General features: G+C 39.8%; 1 protein-coding gene across 1 annotated transcript in view; it reads left to right on the forward strand.

The window, feature by feature from the left end:
* Window positions 1-22,385, forward strand: part of TRIO (trio Rho guanine nucleotide exchange factor) — a 249,428-nt gene that overhangs the window by 114,919 nt on the left and 112,124 nt on the right. Inside the window, exons 11-15 of the mRNA XM_030473732.1 lie at window positions 2,108-2,299; window positions 12,415-12,584; window positions 13,523-13,697; window positions 19,570-19,765; window positions 20,395-20,561. Of these exons, the coding sequence (XP_030329592.1) occupies window positions 2,108-2,299; window positions 12,415-12,584; window positions 13,523-13,697; window positions 19,570-19,765; window positions 20,395-20,561 (900 nt within the window). The remainder of the gene's footprint in view (window positions 1-2,107; window positions 2,300-12,414; window positions 12,585-13,522; window positions 13,698-19,569; window positions 19,766-20,394; window positions 20,562-22,385) is intronic.

Genomic DNA, 22,385 nt, shown 5'->3' on the forward strand with positions numbered 1-22,385 from the left:
CAGAGTTGGGAAGGGCAGTAGTTAGTACAGTACGCCTATTTGGTGCAGCTTTTATTCCAAAGGGCAGTTATTATCTACCAAGATAAATATTTATATTATATTTCAGCTCTACTTGGAAGAGAAATTTTAGTGATAAGGCGTGTGTCTGCTGTTAAAGTTTGAGAATTGCAACTGCTTTTGAAGCAGTGTCCAGGTTGTGATCGTTCGTAAGTACAGGCAGTTCACCATCCAGTTTACAGAAAGAGAAATCTGATGTGCCTGGGCCTGTGTTACGTGGAAGATAGTCCTGGAATTCATAAACAATGCTTCACATGTGAGATAAAGTTTTCATTAAAATGGGAAACTTCTGTTTCAGACATCTGCAGCTGGGTGTGGCTTTCGGGGTTGATGAAGTAGTTGTTGTTTGAGGAGTGCCTTAAGGCTCTTCAGCCTTGCCCCTTGAACACGTGTGAGCTGCACCCGTGGAAGTCAAAACACCAAAGCACAGATTAGAGTGTGTTCAGGGCCAGCATGGCCTGAGTCAGTGATCTGGACCGTTGAGTAGTGCACTCCCCACCAAAAAGGGTAGGCTTATCTTACTCTCTGCAGGCTTTCCCAGGGAAACTGGGAAGGAGATTTCTACCTCTCCATGCAATTAAAAAGCTGAAGGTTAAGGAGGGGCTAAGATGGTAATAGTCAAAATCAGGGAGCAGCATGGATTTAATTACTTACATAAATAGACATAATAAACGAAGAGGGAACTCCCGTGCCAAATACATAAAAGCTGCACTGAGTCAGGTAATCTGTCCTGGGCTTGCCTGGTAATTTGCTCGAGACCCTGGAGGAGAGCTTTTATTTCCTGCCCCTTAGTTGAGTTTTAGGGCCAAGCTTGGATTTAACTTTCAGGGATATTGTAATGTTAATTGGAGGTGTGATACTATATTTATGGCAAAGAAAAGTGAATTTGCATAAGCTTAATTTGTCTTGGCAAATGGTGTTTCTAACTGATGTAATTGAGGTTGGAAGGGCAGAAGGGAAAAGAGAAAGGCACAGTTTATATTGTCAGGATTTCTTTTTTTATAGTCTATGGTTCAAACTTACCAGGAGACCTGAGGTAGTGACAAGCAAAGCTTCTTTAATGTACACTTGGCTTCAATCTGTTTGCTGCAGAGGTAAACATCCTTATATGCTTTCTTGATGAGTCTGTTTTGAGAATCATTCTAAGGCAAGGAAACCCAAGGTTAGGCTCAAAAAGAGCACCCAAATTTTAGCAAATGTTTGGAATCAGTCCTGGTTTGAATAAATGAGAAAGATGTAGATGCAGGCTGCAAGTTCTGCGCTTTAAGAGTTGTTAAAATGTCTCTCTCTTCTCTGGACCATAGCGCTTCTAAGTACATCAGGTACCAGACTTCCTCCATTCTGTTTTCTGCTTTGACCCAAGCCTCTAATAAGACTGCTGCTCTGCATTTATTTATCTTATGATGTATTGGGACACTGTTGTACTCTAATACTTAGCCGTAGCTGACTTCTAAATTTTCCTCTGTTGCTGCTGTTTCACAAATGATGGATGATCCACTTGACACATGAATTTTGGATATCTCGCTTCTGTAAGGGTGGAGAGAAATTTTCTTCTGTGCTTGGTCACTTTTCACCTTCCTGCTGGGTATGCAGATTTGATGTTAAGCATCTCTACCAGCAGCTAGGACTTTCTCACCCACCTCTCTAGTAATACATATTTGAAAAGTTTTCTCGCCATGACTGTAGTGATTTTTTTCCAGTATTGAAGTAGTTAGACATTTAGGCTGATCTTTATTCTTGTTGTGAATATAAAATACTAATTCCAAGGAAGAATAAATAGGCTCCCAAAGTTCTGGGTTGAGGAGACGTTTGAATAGACATAACTAAGGAGCCAAGGAATGAATTTATGCACAGTTAAATGAAAAAGTATCTAGAAATACAACAAAATCTTTAGTAAGATTATATTCTACTACCTTTAAAAATTAGATGAAAGAAAAATACATTCCAAGGTCCTTTTTGTCTTTTTGTTTTCATTAGCGGAGTGGCTTTAAAATACACTGCCTGAATTTCCTTTCACTTAATCCTGTGAAACGAACTTATTTCTCCACAGAACACATACACCAACGCAGATAAGCTCCTAGAAGCTGCTGAACAGCTCGCCCAGACTGGGGAGTGTGACCCGGAGGAAATTTATCAAGCTGCCCATCAGCTCGAAGACCGGATACAGGATTTTGTTAGGCGTGTGGAGCAACGCAAGATCCTGCTGGACATGTCTGTGTCCTTTCACACTCATGTTAAAGAGGTAAAACTGCTGCTAAATTGTAGTCATAACATTAAGCTTAGAATTGTCCAATGTTACTTTCATTGTTAGAACCTTGCCATAGGAAGTTGTGGCCCTATTATATGATGAGCTTTGGTTTGTAATTCGCTGTGGATTGGGGGCTGGGGTAGGGTGATTGTTTTGTTTATGTATTTTCTTAATTTTTTTCCTTTTTTTTTTTTTTTTTTTGCTTTCAAGCAAAAGCAGCTTCTACCTCCTTTCTTGTGCAAGTACACATGCTTGTTCAGTCACAGGGAAGGGGGGAAGGTCAGATCAGAGAACTGGTACAGCTAAAAGACAGGACTGTGGGGAGTGATACTGTGCACTTGTGTTTTTGGTTTTTCAATTCAACCAGCTCTCCAGTACAGTTAATTGAGTTGTCAGACACATGGTTAGACTGACATAGTTCAGGAGACTGAAACACATGGCAGAAGCACAAGGCTACTTAAGGCAACCCTGGGGCCAAGAGAGACTTTGCTTAATTTCTCTGTTTTATATGTTACATTTTGATTCTGTATGTTGATGGTTCTTCACAACCTAAAGAGATCTTTTCTGATAATGACAGTGGTTTGCCTCATGTTTGTAATTTTTAGTCTCCTTCAAAGGTTGAAATAATACACCAGAAAAAGAAAATCGGAACAGGCTGCCCAAAGAAGTTGTGGATGCCCCAGTGTTCAAGGCCAGGTTGGATAGGGCCTTGAGTGACCTGATCTAGTGGAAGGTGTGCCTGCCCGTGGCAGGGGGGTTGGAACTAGATGATCTTAAGGTCCTTTCCAACCCTAACTATTCTATGATTCTATGAAACACACTTAATTTTCAGCCAGATCAGTTTTCTGCTCCAATTCAGAACATAGATCATACGAATTCTAAGCTCATGGTAGAGGTTGGAATAGGCTAGAGCAAGAATAAAGACTTCAGCAAGGCGTTTTAGGTTAAAATAGTGGCAAATTTCAACAACTGTAGATTACTTATTTTCTGTTTAGAGCTCATGTTAAATCTTCTCTCTGCTCAAACTAGGTGAAAATATTAAAGGCTTCTGGATCACAGCAGATCAGGTGTCTTCCTTCCCTTCACCCTACACTGAGAAATGGTTTGTTCAGTGGGGGAGTATAGTATTCAAAGTAGCTTCTTCAGGAAAACCTTGTGGAGGATAAGGGTGGGAGTTTTTTTGTATATGAAGCATCTGCTTTGCACTTGAAACAAATGCAGAAGGCAGTTGGTCTTTGAAGGAGGTCAGTATTGAATTACTTTTTAGCTCCAGACATGAGTACATAGCTCCCCCATCAGTTTTCTGTTAGATACTTCCTTGTCGGTATTCTCCCAGGGCTCTGCTTGTTTAAGCAAAACATAAATGCTGTATCGTAAGCTGTTTTGGGGGGACAACTTTTTTGTTTCACTTTTCTTAAGCACATAGTGCTGTTTCATTACCTGTTGTGAAGCACAGGAGCAGTCACCTGCTGAAACATGTTCATTGTTTCTATAGATTTCTTCATTACCTGTTTTTCTTTGCATTAAGTAGAGCAACGGGAATGGTATTTAGACGGCTATGGTTGGTTGTAGTGATAAAAGACGGAGACTATAAAAGGATTTGCAAGGAAAGGGCTTTAAAAAATCAAAAAAGAAAAAAGGCAGACTGATCTGTGAGTCACTGTTGAGTAATTCTGGGAGGCTGATCCAGATGTGCTGGAATGTTGCCACTGCTCCCCTAGATAATAATGTTGTATTGGGAAAAAAAAAAAAAAAAAAAAATATTCTGTATCTTGATTTATTTCTTTGGGAAAATGGATTTTATTGTGACCCTGTAAGTACACACAGCTGTTAGTTACTATGGCAGCCTCTTTGCAGCCTGGACTTCCGGGGAAAAGGTAGTGTGGCTGGTGTACACATGTTGATTTTTGTTTGTCATGTGGCTGGCCTTTTATACCTAATAAAGCAAGGAAAATTAAAAAGAGTACTTATTTATGTGAGCAAGTCTATCTATTATTTATTTGCATTCTATTTAAAAATACAGATGAGAGTGTGGTTCATATTTAGTAGACTAGTCCTTTGGTTAAGGTGCAATGAAATAGCAAGCTCAAAGCTGTCTTGTGCTTTCTGTATTCTGACCTGTTTTCAAGAGCATGTTTGTTATCAAACATGCATGCGGAGTGCTGAGAAGGCATCACAAAGCAGATGGAAGATAAAAATGCCCTAAACCTGAAAGTCATGCATGCCTTGTTGGCAGGAGAATTGCTTTTCTCCTGCAGGATGTGGGAAGTTACTGAATAAATTAGTGCATACCTGTAAGCACATAACCTTTCTGCTGTATGGGGGAGTGAAGAAATTAATTGCTCTTAGCTAGTGAAGAGAGTTCAAGTAATAGGATAATATGCTACTTGTTGAACCAGAAAGAGATGCTTCAGTCGCTAAAGCAAACAAACAACAAATCCCCCTAAACAAACAAAAAAGCAAAATGCCATCACTATATCTTGCCCTTCAAGTATTCAGGGTGAAATTTGTTTCTTGTGGGAGTTTTTGTGTTTTCTTGGTCTAAAAAATAGACGTGAAGAATAAAAACCCTGTTTGTGTGTGACAGTTTGGAGGGAGCCACAAAGCTGAGAAAAGGTGGTAATGTGAGTAGTTGGCTGTTTGAGACGTTAGAATGTGGCTCTGACATCCCTCCAATCCCTTGATTTTTTTGAAGTAGGATGTTTTGGTGTGTTTTATTCTTTTTCCCAGAAATGGTTCATATTGAATGAATGCTCCTCATCTGGATGAGAGTGTTCCAATTCTACTTCTCCCCTGTAACTTTACATAACCTTTATGCTTGACACAGAATTTGTCTGCAACTTTGCCCAGCTTCCCTGGGAAGTATCAGCCCTGCAGTGTCAGCGCAGTACTGTTACTCTGTTCACGCTTAGTAAATCAGCACAGTTTCTGCTTTCAGAGGCAGCTTGCTTGCCACAAAAGCAATAGATCGGCTTGACGCATCCTGGAAGTAACAGACTTTTGCTATACCTGTGCACAAAGCAGCTGTGTAGTGTGTGTGCAGCAGGCTGTTATGATGCACATTGGAAATGCTGGCTGTCTTTAACATTTTCAGAAGCTCTGTAGCCAGGTGATTACAAGCTGGTACAGCTCCCTGTAGCTTACAAACATCAGAAAACAACATATAAGTTCTCAGACTTCTCATGGACTAACCTCAATAGACCACATTTCTCATTGGGATAAAAAAAATTATGTATTCAGGGAAGCTAGAAATATGATGTTATGTAATGGTGTCACTGTTACTCATTTTGCTTAATGATGATCCAAGAAAATCAGTTGTTGCTTATATGTAAGTTGTGATTCCACTCTGTTATGTTATTACTAGTTATTAAGTTTCTAAGATTGTGAATATTGATTTGTATCTCCCATACAAACAGTGACAAATTTCAGTCTATAAGCCACGTTTTTCAGTAAGTGATGTACTGAAATTAGGCCATGTGCTGGCAAGGTGTAAAAGGGTTTGGGACTGTAAATATCCCCATCCAAATCTTTGCATTGAAACTGTGAACTGGCAGGTTCAGAGGATGGGTTAGTGTAACTGAACACTGAAACTGTTGACCATTGCAAGACAGTGAATCTCTTACTGCTTTTGTGCTTTTTGACATTTAATAATAGGGAAGGATAAGGTGAAAAAAAAATTGGACAGATAAAAAATGTTTCCAAAATAAACGGTTATCATAAAAGGTTGTGTGCAAAACATAGGAGCAAAACTCATGATACTTTGCTGTGAAATCTGTCACCATGTAGAGATGAATAGGATTTTGGTGCGAATTCACATTCTTCTGTACATAGATACAGACACACATGTGCACACGCTCTCTCCGAAATGGCTCCCTCAGCACCTATGAGTGGGAAGGCTGAAATCCTGGCCAAGCCAGGTGTTTGTAGTAGTGCCAAAGTAGAGCAACAGATATTTTCCTGGAGTCAACTGTGGGAATACAGATCAGGCTGATTGTATGTAGAAGAGAATGGTCTCTTAAGAGCCTGTTAGCTTTTTGCATATAACCTTTTGTATGTTTTCTGACAAGTTGAATGTAAAACAGCTCAGAGCGCTTTTTATGTATACACAATATGTTTAATGGTGTTACTAGAAGATGTCTCTCTTCTTTGTTTCATCTTACTCAAACTAAACTTTGCACCAGAATAGACTGAGGCTGAAACAAAGAAAAGGGAAGTGGAATTGGCTGAGATTTCAAATACAAAACCTCAGTGTTCCTGAACAAAAGTAATGAAACAGTGGTCTGTGAAGCTGTTGAAGCTGAGTCCTGTGAAACTGAGATGTGGCATTGTTTGGAGGATGCCAGCTCATGAGAAGGCTGAGGAGACCTTGGTCTGGCCATAATGCTGCTGATTCATTCACATCTAGCTATGACGCATCTGTATTTGATTCAAAAAACCTTATTGATAATGGTCTTGGTTTGTCTCACAACTCACTGCCAGAAATATGCCCTCCATTGCATACCTCCATCTGGTATGGAAGGGTAGACATCCATGCAGCTTTTCATTTGTTTCATTCCAGATTGGACCCTGAGGTGACACATCTTGTCTTCTAATTGCCTGTTACTCCAGAGTATTTGAGTCTTATGTGCTGGTGGTCTACAGGTTAAATTTGAATGTCATAATAAGGCTGCTCTCTTCTCTGCGTGCCCTTTCCAGGCAGCACAGCAGCTTTTGGATGCCCCCATCTGAGCTTGAAGGCTCTGTTCCTTAGGCTTCTGTGCATCTCTAACTTTTTTTATTGTGGTGTTATAGCACAGCTCATTGTGACGGGTCTGGCAAAAATACATGAATCATAGAATGGTTTGGGTTGGAAGAGACCTTAAAGATCATCTAGTTCCAACCCCCTGCCATGGGCAGGGACACCTTCCACTAGACCAGGTTGGTCAAAGTCCTGTCCAGCCTGGCCTTGAACACTGCCAGGGCTGGGGCAGCCACAGCTTCTCTGGGCAACCTCTTCTAGTGTCTCACCACACTCACAGTGAAGAATTTATTCCGGTATCTAATCTAAACCTACCCTCTGTCAGTTCAAAGCCATTCCCTCTTGTCCTGTCACTACCTGTCCTTGTAAAATGTCCCTCTCGAGATTTCATGTAGCTCCTTTAGGCACTGGAGGCTGCTCTAAGGTCTCTCCGGAGCCTTCGCTTCTCCAGGCCGAACCACCCCAACACTCTGTGCTGTCTCTGGTCAGTACTTTGATATGCCAGTCATCATGAATCTGAGAGTTGAGAAAAGTTTTTAAATCTGAAATAAGAGGAACACATTCAGTGGCAGCACACTAAAGTGTGTTGTGGTTTACTGATTTGATAGGGCTGGAATCCAGTTACCCTGCACAGATTTTCCCTACAGTTTTTCAATCCTGGTAGCTACTTTGCTTGAAAAAAGAGATCAAATTGAAGTCCAAGTATTACTGAAATAGCACGAAGTGCTTGAGAGAAGTGAGGCAGAAATAGGCCTTTAAACTGTGTAAAGCTATGGTATAGACATGCTTCTCTTGTTCAGTTAAAAAATGGGAAAAGTTGATGTAATTTTAGGAACATGAGCAACTTGGTTTTGCTTCAAGGATGAATTTGTTTTAAAAAGGAAATTGATTTTGTTATAACTGTAGAATAGATAGGGATATTTGAAGCTTTTAAAGATAATTAGATCTAATTTTCAAAAAAACCGCATGCATTTAATATCTTAAATGTTGCTGAAAGACCCTGGAAAAGAAACTCCAGAGAGCTTAACATCTTTTGGTTTTTTGTTGTTTGTTTCTTTGTTTGTTTGTTTTAAAGATGCAGTTTTTGTCCATTGGATGTCCTGAAAGGCAAAACTTACAGGTAGACACACGCACATCAACCCCTTTCTATGCCCACATCTAATTGTCAGGGAATACTATTGCAACATTTGGCCCTGTACAAGTAAGAGCTCCTTCAACAACTGTGCCTGTGGTAATAAACATACTGCAACAGTGTATGTGCTGGGGGGAAGGGGCAAAAAGAGGAATTGGCAGTTTTTACACACAGAAACCGTGTGCCTTTTCTGTCTTAGCCTGATGGAAAGGCTGACTACATATCCAAAAGCCATTATTATAAAAATGAAAAATAAAGTAAATTGTGAAAGAGTGTGATGGATAGTTTACTCTAATATGAATAAGGTATTTACTCAAAAATAATTCTTCTCTGATTATATTCAGCAAAATACAGTAAGGTCTTCTTTAGATGCAGTCTTCAGGAGATTGCAGAGATGGGACTTAAATGGATAGAGGCCCATGATGGAAACGCTGAAACTTCCAGGATGTTGCAGACAATTAAAATAATACCATCTCAGTGACTAATGGCATGCTCCCAAGAACTTAGGAAAGAGGTAGCACAGGATGCAGGCTCATTCAAGCAGATGTTTCTTAGTCTGTTCTATATTTAGGTCAAGAAAAAAAATCTGCTGGGTGAAACATTTGCCTGTCAGGGATTCAGAGTTTGATTTCCCTCTCAAATTTTAATTCTGATAAGATGTGAAGAACAGATGAAAAGAGCAGAAGAGCCTCTTCTGTGACTGGATTGAGTTATTTATATGGTTTTCTCACTGTATGTTAGAGCTGTCTTGCTGCTGGATAAAGATATTACTGAGGACACAAGACTCAGTGGTTTGTTTGGGGATCTTCGTGCTGCTTCTTTTACAGAGAATAGAAAAAGACATGCATGGAAGTTGCTTAAAAGTTCACACCAAGAGAAAGTGAGTGGTTTTTTAGTGAAAACTTAGTGGTTTTTTCCCCCACTGGATTTTTGTTGCCAAGCTCTCTTTTATGGAATAATGCTTTACCTCAGAAAATCGTTGCACTATAAAATCTGTAGTTCTGCACTGCTGATCGTGTAATGGGTAAGCTCCAGTCTCTGTTCACCCCCTGCTGTAAACTGCTTTTGGCTTTGCTATGCAACCTTGTACTGTCTTCATTCGTACTTCTGTATCCGAAAATAAAGGTAAATTATGTAATTTCCGGTATATTCAGTGCTCATTTTGGTTTTAAAGCTGTAAAGAAGCCAGCTGACTATTGCTACCCATTATGAATTAAGCTCCTCTCAGTAAAATGCATGAATTTCTATCCAGCTTTAATAACCTGATAGCTTTGTTCATCTTTGGTGGCTTTATTCTAACTTCTGTGTATAAACATCAAGACTATTTTGAGGGGAAGCTGTTTGTCAGAAACTTACTTGGTGGGCAAGTGTAAAAAGCTTATTTGGTAATGTATTAGAGTAACTTTTGCTATGGAACTGTCACAGCGCTGTTTTCAGAAATGGCTTAAATTGTCCTACTTTCAACAGTGTATGAATCACAGCTAGGCAAGTAATGCATACTAATTACTCTCTTTCTCTTTCTGCACATTGGTAAATATTTTTCCTTCCCAAACAGTGGGCAATTCAGCTAATGAACTAGGCAAACACAGTGTATTTTTGAGCCCTTTGGTACCTTGGGAGCAAGATACCATGCTCACAGCCATGCCATGCTGACCAGGCACTAAGCGAGTCAGCATAACACTTTGTTGTGCTTGTGCCCATGTCTCTCTGCTCTAGGCAGGTGGTGTGGCTTTGAACTGGCTATGCAGAGGGAAAGGTCTGCTTGTTCTGTGTTGGCTTGGTCTCCAGCATCCAGGGTGAGCTTTAAGGGAAGTAGTCACACAGTTTATCACCAGCCCAGCACTTGCAAGTTGCATTGCTCCTACCAGGTCCTCTCCACCCAGTTGTAGAAGTGGCTGAAGTGTATGTGAAGCCTAAGAAATGCAGAGGTGAGGTGTCCATTGTGCAGGTCTGACACAACTCAGCTGCAAAAGACGTACTGGAAAAAACTGAAGCAGTTTTTAGACCTGTCTTTGAGCTGCAGTACAGGTGCTTGTAAGGGAGCCAAGGGGCAAACTTAATACAGTCCAAGACACTCAAAATGGTTTTAATCCCAGTTTGCCTGTGATAAACATCTCTGGAAATTGAGCCTTTTATAGACAGGGCAGTAAGCATGGAGCGCAGAGATCTTTCAGCCAGCACTGAACACATTAGATCTGCAAGCAACAACAGTGTTACTTTCAAATATATTTTCACAGTTGCAAGCTGCACTGGTTGTGTGTACCTGCCAGCTCACTTGGAAGGTCTCTAACACGGTGCCCTATTATTACAGTTGAGGCACAAACTTCATAAGCTGAGAGAGGAATAAAAGCGTGTCCTCTGGGCATTGAAACCTGAGTAAAGTTTTCAGGTTGTATTGTCAGACTTCTTGCTCTTAAGTTTCATTTGTCTCAAAGTGAAATTTGCATTCCTAAGTATGCATAGACGGGGGGAGGACCATAAAGTTGGATGCTGCATTGGGTTATGCTGGAATGAATGTTGACAAGTACTTTTGACCCACTTGGTGAGTTCTGTTTGTGCTCCTTTTAATAAGAAAGACTGCTGTGGCTTGATCTTGTGGTGTTTACAGCTATGGAGTTGCATTCAAATCTGTGGCAGGCATTGTCTTTAAAGCATATGAGTAGTCAGAACAACAGCGTGTATGAATAGGCAGTTCGGGGGGGGGTAGTAGATTTGTAGAAAAGGTTAAATGACATTAATTCTTCCCAATTATGAAAATTTAACTTATAGCTTGGTTAACGCAAAGCCTACCTCACGAGGCATGTACGGATCTAAGATACAAAACCTAACATTTTTTTTTTAAAATAAAGCGTCAAAGGAACTGATTTATCAAGATCTAGAATCCTTCATTTAATTTACTATTTTAATGTAGCTCCATTGGTAGTTAGGAAACCTTTATTGTCAGAACATTATACAAATGGCAGCATGAAATGAGTGTTTCTGTCGAAAATAGTAAGCAGAGAAATAAAACAAAATTTGTTTTTCTGTCTTTTGAGATTAAGTCAGGTTTGATTGTTTCCTGTCTGTATTTTAGCTATGTTAACCTTTTAATTAGTTTCAAAGTTAATAAAGCCTATTTGTATCTCTAAAAAGTATAAAGGCAAAGATTAAAATGTAATCAAAATACCTTAATACTTTAAATCAGATCACAGTTATTCTTTCAGAATAAAAACCAAATTCTAATCCTTGTTCTTGGAATGACAGCATTAGGTATGTGGTGGTAAAATAGAGAGGAGGGATCCGGTTTGAACGCTTCCTGTGAGAGTAGCTGTTTTACTGTGCTGCTTACAGGAGTGTTGCAGGAGGCAGCCGTGCTCCCTCTCTTCCAGCAGTGTTTTTAACAGTTGCACAATAGATGGCTAATGGTTTGCTGGTGAATAATTTTCACAGAGAGCTTACTGTGCAGCAGCTTGTCTCATAAAATTGTGGAAAAGAACACAGTAGGATTCAAGTTACCAATAGTGATATAGCTAGCATACACCACGGGATTTTTGTGTAAGCTGTGGTGTGTGGGCAGTTCTGAACAGGATTGTGTGCATGTTAAGGGGAAATGTGAATTAACTGGTGGAATTAAATATCATTTTTGTTGTAATAGTATGAAATTGAAATCAAGAGGGTAAACAACATAGCTGTAGAGATCATGATTGAAAAATATCTCCTCCTATCTGATTTGTCTCTGTATCTTGTTTTCTGAAATGCCCTTTTCTTTTTCCTTTTTTCGAAGGCCACTGAAAAGTGTTATGTTGTCTGTGTGCATGTGTCAGCCTGGCAGCGTAAATTCGATGGTGGCTACAATACATCTCCCTTCCTTCCTTCCTTCCTTCCTCCCTTCTCTCAGGGAGTGTTACCATAGCATTTCCCTCCCAGGGACTCTCGCAGAACTGCAGATGGGATTCTCGCTATGAACTGTGCACTGCTCAGGCGGATACGCTCAGTACTGTAGAAGGAAAATGGGAAAGAAAGGGTGACTTAGCAACACGGGTAAAGCTTTCCTGGTATTTCCAAGAAGCGAAAACCTTATTTGAAACAAAGGCTCATTTTCATTAAATTGAGGATGGGATTTTTCTATGCAGAGAAGCAAATCCTGTTTCTCTCCACCACTTGAGTCCGTTTCCTCTTGTCCAGGGGGATTGATCTGAAACAGTGACTGCCTGATCCTGAGGCTTAAGTTTCTTTTTTTTTTCCCCCTTTCTTCTTTAGCTATGGACATGGCTTGAAGAGCTACAGAAAGAACTGCTTGATGATGTCTATGCTGAGTCTGTGGAGGCTGTCCAAGACCTAATTAAACGTTTTGGTCAACAACAACAGACCACTCTGCAGGTTACAGTCAATGTCATAAAGGAGGGCGAAGATCTTATACAACAACTAAGGTAAAACAAATTTTTATTTAAATCTCTCCTAGTGTACATCTGATGCTCTGTGAGGCTCTTTCTGTTTGAAGGTAGAGATGATGACTGCAAGATATGACCTATAAATAAAGCTGGTAAATGTTAGGATAACAATGATGTTTCATGCTGTACTAATGGTCTCTAACCTTCTGTTTACAGGAAGCTCAGCTTATAAACACTACCTTCACAAGAAGGAGATTTTGTTTACATAAGCTACCTTTTTGCTTTGAAGCAATCATATGCATTTGTAGTCTGACATGCAGGGCTCTACAACATTCCGAATTCTGAGCAGCAGTCTTTTTGTAAAGAGACGCTTTAAATTGTTTTGCAGAGTGATGAGTAACTTTACTGTAGTAAAGACCATCACTTTGCAGTCCATTTCATTCAGTAACAATCTAAATAAATTTGGGCCCCAGCTACACTGGTACATATCCCCTTTGCAGGAGCTGATCTTATCATATGTGAATTTACAGGTTTTATAAAAGGATTAAGTAGTGGGGTTTTTATTATTATCTAATTTTGATTTTTTTACTGCAGGAAGGTTCAGTAAAGTAAATAGTTATCATATGCCACTTGATATTAACTCAATAAAAGGGTTTGTCTCTGGTTTTAAATTTTATTCTTCCTGTAAACAGAATGTCCTTAAATGTTGCATTAGTCAACAATAATTAAATTATTCTAATTTCCTAATGTTTTTTCAAGTACAAAAGCATATTTTGGACTTTTATTAACACAGGTGTACAGATTTAGCTGTCATGTAATATGGCTTGCACTGACCTTATCTGAAACAGTCTTCATTTTCTGGTCACATATAGCATCCAAAGTGTATGTTTTATTGTTGGGGTTTTTTTGAATAATACTCCTTTTTTCTTCTTTTTTTTTTTTTTTTCACCTCTTCCCCCTCTCTCTGCTTTAAATAGGGATTCTGCCATCTCTAGTAACAAGACCCCCCATAACAGCTCAATCAACCACATAGAGACAGTCCTGCAGCAGCTGGATGAGGCCCAATCTCAGATGGAGGAGCTTTTTCAAGAACGCAAGATCAAGCTTGAGCTGTTTCTGCAGCTTCGTATATTTGAAAGAGATGCAATAGATGTGAGTATCTGCTCTTGGAGTTGCACTGCACTTACTTTTTCTCTTGTGTAGGAACTTTTATGCTGAGATTGCTAGGTAGTTGCATTGGCATATGGCTTAAATGGCTGATAGACGTACTTCTTACCTGAACTAAGGCTAAGCAGTTATAGTGCCATCCCCCTGCAAAACTTCAAGAAGTTTTGAGTCTGTCCAAATTTGGAGGAGGGCTTCAGCTTATCAGTGCAAAGTTTCTGTTGGTGTGCAGGGACATGTGTACAACCAGGCAGGAAACTGCACATGGAGCAGTTTCATAGAAATGCATTATAAAACTTCAGCTAAGTTTTTATGACTTGTAAAGCTGCAACTATTGGTTAGGTGTGAATGGTGTAAGGGCAAAGAAGCAGTCGGCAGAAGTGTTAGCTTCTCTTGTTCTGGTTGTTGTTTTGGGGGTTTTGTTTGTTTTGTTTTGGTTTAGGGGTTTTTTTGTGGTTTTGTTTGTTGTTTGTGGGTGGGTTAGTTTTGGTTTTTTGGGTTTTGGGTTTTTTTTCCTTAAAATCAGGATTAGATATTATTGCTGAAGTCTGGTTTAGCTAAGCACTTTGTTACGTGCAATGCAGGAATAGGCAGACACAGTTCCTTGGTCTGTGCCCACAGAGGAAGTGAGAGTGTATGCTCTACAGTAATAACAACTCTGATGTAAAGAAGTCTAAGAAAGTTCTCTATTTTGCAACTCACACTAGTCTGCAGGGAGCTCGCTGCTTTGATTATGAGAGAGTAGCTGTCTTGCATATACAAGGGAAAGATTTTGGCAAAATTGTGATTGTAATAATTAGTTGGATGACTGGTATATGTGAAGGAACATGAAAGGTATTGTCAGCAATTTTGCAGTCTCTGCAGAAGTGATCTGCAGTGCTTGATGTCTGTGTGATGTTTCTCAGAACGCTCTTATTGAGGAAATGGCAGCTGTGGGGGGCAAGGCATACCAAGAAAGAATTAGGTTAAACATTTGAGTGAAGCTCATGATTAAGGTATTGCTCTCTGCTGTAGGTTACATAAAACAGGATTCTACAATAGCAGAAGGCTGGTTGCGGGAGCCCTGCTTTGCAGATGTGTTCTAGTCCTTCAGTGCAGGACAGCATCTGTATAGATAGTAGTAATTCTGTGTATGTTGTTTGGTGATACCCAGGATTTTGCATTGGAAAACTACAAACCCTAACTTGACAGGTCGTGTCAGCTTTTCTAAAGCTGACACTTGCCATGCTTTACAGTTTGGCACATACAACATAAAGCACAGTACCAATTACCTTATTGAAAGAGTTGGTGTGTTTTGTTTATATGGCTTGGAAACAAAAACCATGGTTAAGATTGTCAAGGAGGCCTCCAGGGAACAAAATTACCCTGGCTGCAGAGCGTCTTCAGCAAAATGTTATTGCTTTGCTTGTCTCTGTACCATGTCCTCTCTCTGCTTCCTCAGCAAAGCATGCTTCTCTTTTCCCTCTCCTGAAGGCAGACATCTGTTCGGAAACTTCCAGGAAGAAAATGCAGGGACTAGTTCCAGGTCAGTTGTTTGAAAGCAGAAGCTCAGCTTAAGTAACAGGATAGTGAGGAGGAGCCAGATGCCAGTTAGGAACTTGTTTCGTTTTGACCTCTTCCTTTGTCAAGGATTTTTCATGACTGGTCCAGTCAATGAAGACTTGTCTCTAGGGCCAGTTCATTCAAGGGAGCATCCTGTGAGGACAGTTTTTCTGGAAGGCAAGTAGTGTTTCTAGCTTGTCTTACTGCTTGCAAAAGAATGCAGGCTGAAATGGGACAAAGGGCTCCCCTAGCACTGCAGGATCTTACCGTGCAGCTGGGCTTCTGGGGACTCGGGGGAGATTTGTTGGTAGGGTTAGTCCTCTTCTTTCTGTCCTTGCTCTTCCCTTATTATTCACATATAAAACATTGTTTCTTTAGTTGCTGTCTTTATCCTACAACTTTTCAGGTTCTCCTGCTCTTCTGAAATTACTGTAACTGCAGCACTGTTTCTGTTGTGCCCCTTGCTCTTGGCAGATAAACTTGACCTTCTCTATCCTCTAGGTTTTTACGTGCCGTCGGTTGTGAGCTATTTGAAGGACTCTGTTGTGAACGCTTGTATTAACTAAAGGGAAGAAGGAGCAAAATAATGTACACAAAGAGTCCCTTTCTGTTGTGATTAGTAGCGTAAGGAAGATGTGTATGGACCTAGCCAGTGGGAAGATAAAACCAGAGGCAATGTATACAGCCTAAAATGTGTGTTTCATCTGTGTCTGTGCATTTTTGCTTGTCTGTAACTTAAATGCCTCGAGGCCTATGTCAGGGCTCCACACAAAGCATACCACACACTTTTCAACTCACAGCTTTATCTCAACTCTATTTTTGGACCATACTTACAAGATGCCTGTTAAGTCATACAGCTGAAAAGGCAAGGATGCAGAGTGCTGGATCACAGAGACCTAACTCTTTTCCTTTTCCCATTTTCCATTTTTCTTTCTCCCCAGCACATAATATTTTCCTGGTCCTGGTTAGCACTCAGTTGGTACAAAGAATGCTAGTTAGACCCTTCTGAGAAGAGACCTGTGGTTTTTTATTTTTTTCCCACTCAGTGCGAAAGAGTCGGCATCCCTACTGTGTTACACTCTGCATCGTTTCTTGTCAGTGTTACCTTTACATTTGCTAAAACCTAGGAATGTCAGGCAGCTCAAACTCTGCACTAGGAACTTCTTGAACACCTGCTATGGTAAGTAGTTACCCTGTGTTTATGCTGGGTTGTCCATTTATTGAGACTGGTATTCATTTGTGATTCAGTTACTTTAGACGTCTGTTAGTCATTTATCCTTGTTCTGTTTGTTTAATGCTAATTGTCTTACCAGAACTTTACAAACAAAAAAAAGGATCCTGCTCACGCTGAAAGTGTTGCTTGTAAAGCAGAACTTCAGGAGAAGCATTGAAGAGTTTGGGCAGAGGAGGACTTAATACATGTTATTTTTGTTTTAACTCTGCCCAGCTGTGATGTTCACTGACTTCCTATCTTTTGAATGAGTGTGGGATTGTACGGGCATTATTTATTTGAATTGTGGGCTTCCTGGCCTTTTGAAGGGGACAGAGAATGTACAGTGTTTCAGACTGCTTTAAACAATGTGCAGGGCAAGATCTTAACCTTGGGGTTGCATGAAATAACGTGGTAAGAAGCTATAATTTTTACTGTTGTTCATTGTTGTTCTTTGGAGGCAGCATCACTGAAACTTCTTGGCTGAGGTGACACATGGTGTTTACCTCTTAGAACTACCTGTCATTCATATCAGGTACAGTGACTCTCAGGATAGTCTAAGAGGACATAGTGACTGCAGTCTATTTAACTGATTCTATTATTATAAAATACTGATACTTAGCCACACCAATGTCCTGGTGTGAGTTTATTCTCTTTATTACTTTATTTCCACTCAGTTTGATAGTAAGAGAGGTAAGGTTTTGGCATCTGTTCTAAAGAGAGATGGACTGACTTTCCTTTTAAAACAGCAGCATAAATGTAGCATGTTAAATCTTAATCCTCTTTTTAATGGTATTTAGAAAGACAGTGAAAGAAGACAGTTTTGACAGCAGAGTTTCACAACCTTCTTTAATGGTCAGATGTCTCAATTTGACCAAGTCTGACTGACTGTAGTTACTTCTTGAGGTTAATTTATGAATATCATTAACTGAACTGGATGAAAATAAGATGGTAAATCTGATTTGTGAGAACTTCCATAGTGCAGTAGATGGTTTGAAGAAACAAATGACCTCTGCGGCTTTTACTAATGAATGAACACAGAATTTTGAAGATGAGCTGGCAAGAGCAGGTCTGTGATGCGTGAAAGCAGAAAAGGGGGGTAGCTGGAAGGTAAGCGGTTTCTCAAGCTGGCCTGTTAGGAAGACCTGAAGTTTCTGAAATATTTCAGGTCAGTTAAAAGGAGATGAATAGCAAAAAGAGGTGATGAGGCATGTTTAGCATAGACTAAGTAAAAGGGAAATAAAGGGAAGTTGTCAAGGGGAAGCCTGTGTGTGTGTTTAGAGGGGAAACCACTCATAAATAGGTTGTGGATGTGATGTTCAGAGCACATGAAAGAGAGATAAAAGAAGCTTCAAGCAGTGGCTAAAAGCCTTGTCCTGTACATCTTGCCTGCATGCCTTGTCCATCAGCTTTTCTGTTTTCAGTGTTACTACTGAAACATGAGTTTCTGCTCGTTTTCACTAAGGTAGAGCTGGCTGGTCAGAATTAGGTATTGCAAATAGCTACTCTAATTGTTTGGTATCTCCCTTCATGGTATAGTGCAAAACTTGAATAGTTAGTGAATCAAGTAAAACTTTTGCAGAACACCTTTAAAACAGGAAGTAACTGATGCCACAATTTTAATAATAATTGCATCTTTTATGGCCTTCAAGAAAGATTGTAGCTGACTACAGAAGCTCTATACAGATGATTTAACTTAGCTTTCTTCTCAGTTCTGTTTTTTCAGAAGGCTTGTTTTCCTGGAATTTTTCTGGTAGTTTAACTGTCTCAGTAACTTCATGGCTCTGATTAACCACTTGGAAAGCATAGTGGCATATTCCTTTTGCTAACAAATGAGTTCGGTTAAATATTTATGCAGTCAGCTACTTTTTTCCTAGTGCCTGTTTGGACAGGTCCTCTTTTTGCTGTGTCTTGCTGCATAAATAGGTAATTTCCTGTCATTTAGCAACAATCACGTCAGTTTGTCCTGCTGCTGAAATTGTAGAACTCTGGAGCTAAGCCATATTCAGTTCTTGATATCTAGAATTTCACTTTCCCAATGCACTGCAGTCATTTGTGGCAAAACTCTGCTGAAAATGCTGAAAAAAATTTGATTACAGGCTTGAGGGTTAGTAAGTGTGTCAGACTTACTTGTTTGAAGTCATTGATGAAACAAAGTTGTGCCATAAGAACTCAACCACCTTGATCAGTGAGGATTGTAGGCAGTATCTCTTCGAGTTAAGAACAGTTTTGTATCCTAATTAAAAGGAGTATTTTGCATATCAGCTAGGTTTTGCAGTATGATTTGGAAATGCACTTGTGTGGACAGACAAGGAGAACTTACTGTTTGTGATACATGTGTTAAAAAAAATACTTCCTCAGCTACCCTCTTTGGACATCTTATGACTGAGAGTAAAATCCAGAATTAAAGTGTAAACTGAAGTTGTCCTGGTTTCACCTGGAATAGAGTTAATTTTCTTCCTAGTAGACAGAAATGTGGCTGAATTATTTCAGCAAGCAAATTCAGCTCTGATGTTACAGTGATACTGTAATAAAGTAATGCTTTTTGCTCCATTCATTAAATATCCTGCCTTTTGTGACAAGTAGTGCTTTTCAGTTGTCTGGCAGAAGTCAAAGGTGCTCAGAGAGCCTGTCGCTTCCTGCTCACAAAAGAGGAGAGCTGTGTTTTTTGTAAAAGGGCTTAACACTGGTGTAATTGAAAGCTCAGCTGGCTCTTGATGTGTGAATTAATACTGGGTGCAGACTGAAGAATTGAGAAGATGGTTTAGGTCAACATTTTCCTTTAAAAGTGGAGATAAAAACATTTAATTTCATCTCTTTCACAAGTGATGTGTTGATGAAGGCGTACCTTAAACAAGGCAGGGGTACCCGCACTATCGCAAGCACTGGTTGAAGGAGAGCTGTAGTGGTTCTCAAAGAGATTCTTCTAGTTTGTTTGCTGAAATTTAAAATCCATGCCTAAACAGCCTATGTCCAAACCATAATCAGTGAAGTCAATCAACACTGAGCAACTCAAGTTTCTGACCTCTATCATAAGTGTGACATTGGAAATAAACATATGTTGTGTAATGGGTAATTGAACATTGTCTTCTTCCTTTTTTCCCCCAGATAATTTCAGATCTCGAGTCTTGGAATGATGAGCTCTCTCAGCAAATGAATGACTTTGACACTGAAGATCTTACAATAGCAGAACAGAGGCTCCAGCATCATGCAGACAAAGCCCTGACCATGAATAACTTGACCTTTGATGTCATCCATCAAGGGCAGGATCTGCTGCAATATGTCAATGAAGTGCAGGCATCTGGTAAGTGGGCTCCTTCGTGCTATTCCAGACAGTGGCTTTGTAAGAATTATCCAGTTGTCTCTCCATGGGATTTGTGAAAATAACAGAGATGCTGGTTAACCATAAATTGGAGACATGTGAACATTATTTATTTTTTTTTATACTTAAATCATTTCATAGCATTCATGAGAATACGTTGTTATTTTGGCACATAATTTTTATCTAGGAGTTGGCAACACCTGAAGATATTTAGGTTTTGAAGAAAGGGCTTCCACTCAGGAAATCAGTAAAATTAGAGTAAATAGTGGGGAGCTAATTTTATAGTTAATCGGAGCAACACAATCAAGCCAAAATTTTCAGCTTTCAAGTAATATGTTTGTCTTTTTTGTTCCTTGTGCCCCTTCACTTGATGTTTTTAACTGTATGCAGTCACGTAGGGTGAATCTTGGGCTTCTTTAAAAAAAAAAGTTAATATTAATTAATAATAAGAATTAATATTTTTAAAGACTACAAAACCCAATGCTCATTTAAGCAAACACTCAGAGGATCAAGGTGAACTTTGAGAAGGAACTGGAAAAGTAAAATGTGGAAAGGGGCTATTTGTCTTCAGAAGACTTGCAGGTCATTGATAAGCAGCGGGCTGATTGCAGGTGTCGAGCTGCTGTGCGACCGAGATGTAGACATGGCCACCCGAGTGCAGGACCTGCTGGAGTTCCTGCACGAGAAGCAGCAGGAGCTGGACCTGGCTGCTGAGCAGCACCGCAAGCACCTGGAGCAGTGTGTGCAGCTACGACACCTGCAGGCTGAAGTCAAGCAGGTATGCAGGGAATGGGGGGACACACCACCAAGCTGTCGCACGCCTCTTGCAGGGGTCTGTTCCCATAACAGAATTACTTTCTGCTGTCTGTATCAAATCTTGCATTTGGAGGGGGGAGGGACTTTGATTGAGCACCTAAGAAACATCATCCTCAGTTAACGTTAGGTGCAGTTTTTAATTTGCATCAACTGTCTGTGTTTCTTCTTGGGTACAAGTAACGTATTTGAAGTGTAGAGCAATTTGATCTAATGTTAAACCCATACTTCTTTAACCTGTATGGTGATTAATAAAAATATTCCGTGAGAGCCTCTGCACACTGGCCTAATCTTCTTTGGTATATTGTTTGAAACATCTATAAATAATGATAATATAACATCAGCATGGTTTACTTTCCAGGAGAAGAAAATGAAGTTTTGCTTCTCCTGGCAATAAAGTGTCAAGTTTTTGAGGTCCTTATCATAGAATCGTAGAATAGTTTGGGTTGGAGGAGACCTTGAAAGGTCATCTAGTCCAGCCCCCCTGCAGCGAGCAGGGACATCTTCAACTAGATCAGGTTTCTCAGAACCACATCCGGCTTGGCATTTATCTTACCTGATAAACACCTGAACCTTTGGTGAATTTGAGATGCTGTGGGCAAAACCACTAAAATAGGTGAAAATTTAAAAAACAAACTAACAAAAACTCTTAATAGAGAGGTAAGAGTTTTTCATCTTTCTCACACTTGGCAGCCTCACAGATGTCTACACAGATGTCTGTTGCATGAGTATGGCCCATAAGGGCTACCAGTGCAACTTGTCCCTTTTCTGTTTGTTACGAGGTCTTACAAAAATTCATCTCCCTCGTGAGACTGTGAATGAGAACCCCGAATTGCCAAGTGATATAAAAGTCCAGTTTGCATAGGAGAGGTGAATAGAACATTCCCAAAGTACTTCAAAGCAGCAGTTGGTTACTTTATAATAGCAGACCCAAAGTTTCTGTATGGCCTTGAATAAAAGGAAGGCAAGGAACTGGTAGTGTCTGCTGTCAGTGCAATCTAGGCGTTAATCAAATAAAACAACCTTCTAGTTCAAGCCTTTGCATGCTCTACTGAGCTATCCTGTATCTGTCTTAGCACTTGTTAATCTTTGTAAATACAAATTACAAATGACTCCTTTCATGTGAGTAGTGGTTGAGATGAAGTTATTGCAGAACAAGACAGTTTCTGTACTCAGTTGCATACTTTCTTGAGGATGAAGGAAAAAAATGCACATATGCAGAGAAAAGAAGAAATTAAGAGTGTGAATGTCAGCTGAAGCAGTCTCACCCCTTTGCAGTAGATCAGTAGGTTAGGGTGGGATGGGTGAGTGAGAAAAAAACCTGTTAATTCCCATGATACTGAACTCATGTTCTATTACAGAATGGAATATAGAATTTGGGTGATATTTCAAAGACACACTATTAAATAGTTACTTATATTGCATGCTCCCACAATAGAGTACCTTGCTCCACTAGCTTTGTGTGTGTGTGTGCAAGTTAAATGCGACAAGAAAGACACACATGGTTAAACGTGTTTGCAGAACAAATGTTCTGTATTTTGGCAGATACAAACAGATGATGAACATCGCGGATTGTAGAGGAATATCCGTGTTACACTTAGTATGTGGTTTGTCGGTGATTCTGTAAGATCTTTTAACTTTTTCGAACCACTACTAGCCCTGACTGAAACTGAAACTCAAATTTAGATTTTTAAGAATGCACTGAAAAAAAAGAGTTCCTCTTATAATAAAGATATAGTTAGTGTACTATTCTAGCCAGCTGCTTTTTCATAATAGACTGGGATTTAGG

The sequence above is a fragment of the Strigops habroptila genome, chromosome 1 (assembly GCF_004027225.2).
Source record: "Strigops habroptila isolate Jane chromosome 1, bStrHab1.2.pri, whole genome shotgun sequence".
Lineage (NCBI taxonomy): Eukaryota > Metazoa > Chordata > Aves > Psittaciformes > Psittacidae > Strigops > Strigops habroptila.